General features: G+C 52.8%; 1 protein-coding gene across 1 annotated transcript; it reads right to left on the bottom strand.

Annotated features, from left to right (window-relative positions):
• Positions 1 to 3,973: 3,973 nt before the first annotated feature.
• LOC147599161 (sperm-associated antigen 4 protein-like) lies at positions 3,974 to 6,822 on the bottom strand. Its single transcript, XM_086758465.1, has 5 exons — positions 6,795 to 6,822; positions 6,107 to 6,219; positions 5,338 to 5,505; positions 4,910 to 4,999; positions 3,974 to 4,105 (listed from the first exon to the last, which is right to left on the bottom strand). The coding sequence occupies exons 1-5, from the start codon at positions 6,820 to 6,822 to the stop codon at positions 3,974 to 3,976; spliced, it is 531 nt and encodes a 176-aa protein (XP_086614591.1).
• Between the last annotated feature and the right edge of the window lie 772 nt (positions 6,823 to 7,594).

Below are 7,594 nucleotides of genomic sequence, written 5' to 3'. Positions count from 1 at the left end.
CCCCCCCGTCACTAAACAAAACCATGTATGATGCTTCATATCATTCAGGGAAACTGTTTAAGTAAAAGAATTTACTTAGTGTGATAAAAAGGGGGGATTGATATAGGGGACAATAAGTTAATCAGAACTATATATGTATGCACTTAAAGAATTGTTGTAGTTCAGCCCCGATCGGGACCAGACTGTGCAGTCTCTCTCTCACTCCTCCCCCCACCCTCCAAGAGAACAGGGGGAGATTTGGTAAACAAAAGAAAACCAGGAAAAAAACCAAACCCGTGGGTTGAGATTGAACAAAAAGTAAATTTAACAGTAATGACAGAAGAAAACAAAACAGTGATGCAATACAAATATAGTATAATGGCTTACAACAAATCTCCACACCTAGGTTCTTCGAAGTAGCAGGAGGCTCCCTTCACCACCCTCCTCACTTATACACTGAGCCCCAGCAGTTAGCTAATTAGTTAACTATCCCAGCCATAGGGGCTACCAGCTTCAGTACTCCACCCAGCTCAGGTAAATATTAACTCTATCCTAGCCAGAACCAGGACAAGAATACAGTTATAAAACATAGTCACGTACCCATATAGCTTAGAGAAACAATTAATGGAAGAGGAAGTCTGTTTTTTTTTTCTTTTCCTGACGAAGGACTCATTTGTAAGGAGTGAGAAACAGTCCCTACTGCTCAGTGGGAAAAAATCTTAAAAATCCTGAACCTTTTGTTACATGGTGACCAGCTCTGAATACCCTTGCTGCTCCTCACCGGCTCTTGCTACCACACATACAGGCTCCAAACTCTGGGGCTCCGGGCTTTCCTAGACCACCAGGACAGGGTGGTAAAGATCTACAGGTGTAAAAAAAATCTATAGGCCAGGAAACATTGGGGCTCCGGGATTTCCTAGACCACCAGGACTCCGACGTTTAACACCAGCTCGAGCTGTCCGCCTAGTGTTAAACCACAGCTTAAAAATGATGAATGTCGGACAGCTGCTCCCACACCAGAAGTGTCAGCTCTGGAAGTTCTTGCTGCTTCTCACCAGCTCTAGGCACCACATCTACAGGCTCACAAACATTGGGGATCCGGCATTTCCTGGGACACCAGGACTCCGACGTCTACCATCACCTCAACTCAGCAGTCCCTTTTGAAAAAAATCTTAAAAATCACAAACGTCAGAAGACTGCTCCCACACCAGAAGTGACATTTCTGAAAGCTCTTGCTACTCCTGCCCGGCTCTTGCCACCGCATCTACAGGCTCACAAATATTGGGACTGTGAGATTTCCTAGAACACCAGCACTCCAACATTTACCACCGTGCACTTATGGCCGCCCAGTGAAAACACTCTTATATATCATGAACGTTGGACGATAGATCCCACACCAGAAGTGCCAGCTCTGAAAACCCCTCAGTGGCTCTTGCCACCGCATCTACAAGCCCAGCAACACTGGGGCTCCGTTCTTTCCTAGACAATCAGGACTCTGACTTTTGCCACCATGTACACCAGTAAACTTTCAGAGGTGGCACTTTTGGTGTTGGAGCAATCGTCTGACGTTCGTGATTTTTAAGATTTATTTCTCACTGTGCAGCAGCTCTAGGTGATGGTAAGTGTCAGAGTCCTGCTGGTGGAGGAAAGCCCACAGACTCAATGTTTCTGAGCCTGTAGATGTGGTGGGAAGAGTCGGTGAGGAGCAGCAAGAACTTTTAGAGCAGGCACTTCCGGTGTTGGAGTAATTGTCTGACTTCCTTCTGCGCGGCTGGTTCCAAGTTGACGGTAACTGCCAGCGTGCTAGCTGTGTAGGACAGTGAAGAGGCTCGACGTGTGTGTGTCCGTAGAGCTGCTAGAAAGCGCACGTGAAGAGCAGTAAGGGCTTTCAGAGCAGCCGGTTCTCGTCTTGGACAGTCGCCACACATCCGCACTTTTAGTGCCTCAGCACCCCGGACAGCTTGGAAAACACGGCTGTAACTGTCCCAGCGCAAGCTGTTCAGGAAAGCACAGAGACGCGATGTTCGTGTGCCTTTAGCGCTGCTCGCAAGAAGCCTCCGGAGCAGGCACTTCTCGTGCGGCAACAACCGTGCCTTCTACGATCTTTCCTAGCCTCTTTTCCTCCGGGCAGCCGGCTTTAGCTGATGTGAAGTGTTGGTGGGCAAATCATCCAGAGAAGCGAAGAGTCGCAATGCTTCTGGGCCGTTACCAAGAGCGAGTGAAGAGCAGCAAGAGCTTTCCTTGCTGACCCTTTTCACGTGGGAGATTAGCTGGACATTTGCCGGTTTAGTGCCTTGTTTCTTCTGCGCAGCTTGCACAAAGCTCATTGCGGCTTTCGCGGTTCGAGTTGTGCATCCCCCGGAGCTCTGCGGGAAAGAGCGAGAGAAGAGCCGCGAAAGCTCCGAGTGCGGCCAGCTCGCGTGTGGCGGTGATGATCCGCTGTTCATCGGTTGGAGGGCGACTTCCTTCTGCGCGGCTGGTTCCAAGTTGACGGTAACTGCCAGCGTGCTAGCTGTGTAGGATAGTGAAGAGGCTCGACGTGTGTGTGTCCGTAGAGCTGCTAGAAAGCGTACGTGAAGAGCAGGAAGGGCTTTCAGAGCAGCTGGTTCTCGTGTTGGACAGTCGCCACACATCCGCACTTTTAGTGCCTCAGCACCCCGGACAGCTTGGAAAACACGGCTGTAACTGTCCCAGCGCAAGCTGTTCAGGAAAGCACAGAGATGCGATGTTCGTGTGCTTTTAGCGCTGCTCGCAAGAAGCCTCCGGAGCAGGCACTTCTCGTGCGGCAACAATCGTGCCTTCTACGATCTTTCATAGCCTATGAAAGTATTGCGAAATCGTACTCGAGCAAGCAGATCACTAAAAGTATTAGCTCCCAACTGTGACGGCAATTTAACCCTATTGGGTACAGCTGAGCATTATCTATATTTGTTCCTTGGGCGGCATCTGCAAAAGCTTTAGCTAGCTTAAATAGATTAGCTTGTTGGGCACAAAAGCAAATGAATTTAACCTCTAGCATGTTATCGGGATTGTTAGAAGACATGGATAGTATGCGTCATGCTATTTTGCAGAATCGGGCAGCCGTTGATTTTTTGTTATTAGCGCATGGACATGGATGTGAAGATTTTGAAGGTATGTGTTGCATGAATATTTCTATCACTCTAAATCAATACACTATCAGGTGGCAGAGTTACGCCAGAACATGCATGCAATACAAGTGGAAAATGGAGTTTCAGACTGGCTGAAATCATTGGGGGTCACAGGTTGGCTAAAAGATTTGATAGTACATGGGCTGGTAATATTAGTGGCTTTGCTGTTGGCACTAATGATATTGGGGTGTATTTTAAAATGTTTTGTGAAAGTTATGGAACGTATTATGACTGGGGTCTGGATTGTTCAAAAACAAAAAAGGGGATTTGTTGGATACCTGGAGAGCCAGGGGCACTTAGTGAACAATCCAGACCGAATGGAATTGTTTTGTTTTTGAGTAGCAGGCCTCAAGGACATCGATAAGGCCGCTTGTGAGAAAGTACTGAAGCTGCCTGTAAGAAAAATACTGAAGCCACCTGTGAGAAAATAATGAGGCCGCCTGTGAGAAAGTAATGAAGCTCTCTGTGAGAAAGTAAACGAAGCAACCTTGAGAAGAAGGAAAACAGCTGGCATACGTGACTGGGGGCTGAACGTGATACAGGGTGCAGGTGGAGAGAGCCGTGCGCGTGAACATAGAGACTTAACGAATCATATTTTAGCTAGGAGCGCGTGCATGATACAGTTAACCAATTAGTAGAGAGCTTGCACATGATACGGAATTAGAATGTCTATATTAACCGGGATGTATCAACAATAAATTGGCATTTGCTTGATCATATTGGTCGTCAGCAGTGTCCATTACTTCCGCGTCAACAATCCGCTGAGCCACGTTCTCCAGAACCTTTCTTTTTATTCCAGCCCTTTTCTTCCTTTTAATTTTTGTCCTCCTTTTTCTTCTCTGCTGTCAGTGAAGGCTTTCTGGTTTAGCCATCTTCCCGTGCACCTGCACTCGATAAATGCAGATGTAGGCTGGGTTTCCCCAGTTGCTCTTCACAAGAAGTTTGATGGAGGAAAAGGCTCCGGGAAGTGGCGTGTTCTGTGAAGAAAAGAGGGAAAAGGAAAGGGAGGTGTGAAGAGCGACAGTGCAATCAACGTACCGCCCCCGCTAGCCCTGCTCCTGCTCAGGAAGAAGCTGCCAAAAGCGAGTGGGAGCTGCTGTGGGCATCTCGGCTCAGTGCTAGGAGCGGTACTGCCTGGGGAGGCCGGGGACACGGGAACAGGGGAAGGCACCGGGCATCCTCTGCACGCCAGCCCGGCTGGGGCTGCCTCTCCCTTCCCTCTGCCCCTTTCCCTCTGCTGCTTGCTCTGTGCTAACAGAGAGGTCAGGGAGGTGCTCCTGTGCACGGGGCAGCCAGTGTGCAACCCCACCAAGCTCCCGCTGCCCGCTCTGCCTGCCTTCCTCCTGGCAGGCGTGAGAGCATTGGGAGAGAAGGGGCGTGCTGTGCTGGCAGGAGAGGACACTGTCCAGCCTGCCGGCAGGCCACAGGATAGAGCAATGGTGCTACCCGACGGCTTTCGCCATCACACCTCCCTGTTTCTCTGCGGCACAAAGATGGTCCTTGGGTAGAGTCGGCCGCTGCTGCAGCTGGCTCTGCTGAAGGCAGTGGCTGCAGCCAGGGATCTCTCAGGACTCATGCTCCTGCAGGCGTCACCCTGTCCTTGCTACCACCTTTTACCCACCACGGCATGCTGCTCAGCCCTCCCAAGCCCACCAGGTCTGTCTCGGCACTGGTCCAGGCCCCTGCGCCCAGGGAGAAAACATTCACGCTCTTCCTGCCATGGACTTGCAGGCCAAGCTCTTTTGCTCCCTGGCGTCTTGCCCCATGTGTGTGGACCGTACCTTCAGGGGGAAGGTCTGACGGGCCTCTCTCTCCACATCGTACATGAATGTCCCAAGGAGAGTTTCCTCTTCTCCATCTGCATCCACTCCCTCAGGAACAAAGCACAAGGAGAGCAGCTCAGACAAAGAGGGCACGTAGGTGCTGCTTCAGCCCCGTTATCTACCCAGCCTCTCCTGGAGCTCTAGCAGTCGTCTAGCACTGGTTAGGGTGGAGCTCAGCCTCCGCCCTGCGTTTTGGCCAAGAACCCTGAGCTGCTTTGCCCGGAATAAGTCTTGAGAGGGATGAAACCTCTAGAGTCCTTGCAGTATCTGGCTAGGGCGCTGCAGTGCTCCGCAGAGAGCAGGACAGAAGCCTCAGAGGATGCACAAGAGCACGCACGTCCCTGCTGTGGCTTTCCCCCAGGGCCAGATGCCCAGCAGAGACTTACAAAGACAGCCATGTCTTTGGGGGCGCTGATGACGGTCCCAGGTGGAGAGACTTCTCTGTAGATGTGCTGCACAGTGATGCCCGTCAGATGGACGCGTGCTGGCAACCTGATGACCACCTGGCCCTGATGCCCTTCTAAAGGCCAGCAGTTTCCTGGGAAAACATCCAGCTGCAACCAGAAGACGAGAGCCATGAAGTGTGAGAGAGTATTGGGGGCCAGCGCAGCTGCTCATGGAGCTTGAAGCATAGGCCCCCGTGTGTCTGTGAGGTCTACTTCAGCTCAAACATGAGGAGGCGCGTGTGAGGAAACGGGCAGGAGCAGGAGGCCGCCTTCCTTGCCTGAGAAAGGGGGTTCTCAGTATTATGGAAAGAAGGAGAATACCAGTTAGGAAACCGTCTTAGTCAGGGCCTTACAGAGAGACTTTTCTGGACAGTGGCTCGGCAGGACGCCCCCCAGCTCCCGCTGCCCACCCCCAAAAAGGCCCTGGTAGTAGAGATGAGTGTGGAAACGGAGTCACCAGGAAGAAAGTCTTTCACCCAGCTGTGACAGAGGACTGTGGGCAAGATGCAGCAGTTCCACTCTCTTCCCCTCCTGAGGGCAACCAGTGCTTGCTAGCAAGCCCAACCCTGTGTTCCAGCTTTGCTTGCAGGAACCTGATCAACACTGTGGGCTTGGGCAGCACCACTGGGCTCAGAGGAGAGCCCCGGCGGTGGGTTCCCAAGTTCACAGGAAGGCAGGAAACCTGCACTCAGGAGTTCTGCTACCATACCTGCAAAATATTATCGGGAGGGTTGAATTGCCGAAAAAACCGTAAGGCCCTGCAGAACCAAAGCTCTTTGCAGTCGTTGGTCTTGGAAGTTCTCTGCAGGTCAATGATGGCACCTGTAAGGAAGGGAGAGCGGGTGACTGCAAGAGGCTGCAGCCTAGGCGGTCCTGGTGGTCAGACTCTATTTCTGACGTGACCGGCCAGCTCTATGTCTGTCAGTCCCGTCCTGGTCACCACGCTGGTGGGGCATCCCAGCTGCGCAGGGCAGCGATGGCATCCATGTGCCTGGTGACTGCTTCTCTCGCAGCGGCACAAGGAGAAGGTAGGTCTGAGGGTGCTGGGAGACAGCAGGCACGCACGTGAATGACAGCAGACCGAAGCTGCGGGCCTGCTGCATGGGCAGCAAAGGATGACCCAGCCATTCCCTTTTCAAATGCAGTGGAGAGGAAGGGAGCCCCTCCAGCAGCACAGGAACGTGCGCGGCGGCAGCGCCAGAGGCACCCGCTGCAGAGGCCGAGGGCAGGGCTGGGAGGGAGTCTGAGAGAGCCAGCCTGCCACAGCCTTCGCTCTTGGCCCCCATGAAGTACTTGCCCACGGCTCCTTTGGAGAGCAGCGCCTGGAGCACAGCCCCACCTTGAGGAGTGCTCCAGACAAGCGGTGGGCAAGGAGACAGAGCTGCTGGAGTTCATACCGGAGCTTTTCAGGGCCCAGTCAGACATCTTGGCGTAGACTTCTGGAGCCGTCTCAGGCCATTCCTGGGAAAGCATGAACAAACACAGGAAAGAACCGCATTAGCAGGCAGTTCACCATGGCTGCTAGCCCCCGGAGAAGCACAGGGCCAGGGTCAGAAGTGCAAGGCAAGCCTTGTCCACAAAGCTGACAGACCCTCCACTGCTGCCATGAGCCACAAAGGTGGAAGAACAGTATCTGTGGCCACGGCCACGGCCACGACCACGGACCCAAGGTGGGTTGATGAGCATCTTCACATGCTGGTCCCCACCCTCCATGCTTTTCAGGTCAGCCAGGAGATAAGCTCAGGCCCTGCCAGTGATGGCTGGCCCAGTCAGTGTGCCTGGGTCTCACCACTGCATCAGGGCCCCGACTGGAGCGGACAGAGGAGCCGGTGTGCCAAGGGGAGATTGTGGGGAATCCGTCACTGCCATAGAGGCCCGGTGAAAGTGGGCCCATGCAGCACAGAGGCTCACCCAGCAAGCCCCTGGCAAAGGCTGCCTTGCTGCACTCAGTGCTCTGAGCCCACCACTAGTCCCAAGGAGTGCTTTCTCAGGGGTTCCACCCAAACAAGTCTCCTGCACCAAAATGCAGGGTCACCTTTATCGCACTGCTGATCGCCTCCATCCACTGAGCCACGTTCTCCAGCAGAACCTGCATCTTTTCAGCTTGCTCCCTCCATAAAGCTTGTGCTTGCCTGACTCTTTCAAACTCAGATGTCAGGTCCTGAAAGGGAAAAACGCTCCATTAGAGAATCCACCA

The sequence above is a fragment of the Chlamydotis macqueenii genome, chromosome 13, assembly GCF_036417535.1.
Source record: "Chlamydotis macqueenii isolate bChlMac1 chromosome 13, bChlMac1.mat, whole genome shotgun sequence".
NCBI lineage: Eukaryota > Metazoa > Chordata > Aves > Otidiformes > Otididae > Chlamydotis > Chlamydotis macqueenii.
This window is presented reverse-complemented; position numbering and strand designations above follow the sequence as displayed.

Coding starts and splice junctions, on each gene's coding strand:
- LOC147599161 (XM_086758465.1), bottom strand. CDS start 6,822: ATGTCTGACTGGGCCCTGAAAAGCTCCG. Junction 5,506..6,106: donor CTCCCGATAATATTTTGCAG/GTATGGTAGCAG, acceptor TTCTGGTTGCAG/CTGGATGTTTTCCCAGGAAA. Junction 5,000..5,337: donor CCAAAGACATGGCTGTCTTT/GTAAGTCTCTGC, acceptor TTTGTTCCTGAG/GGAGTGGATGCAGATGGAGA.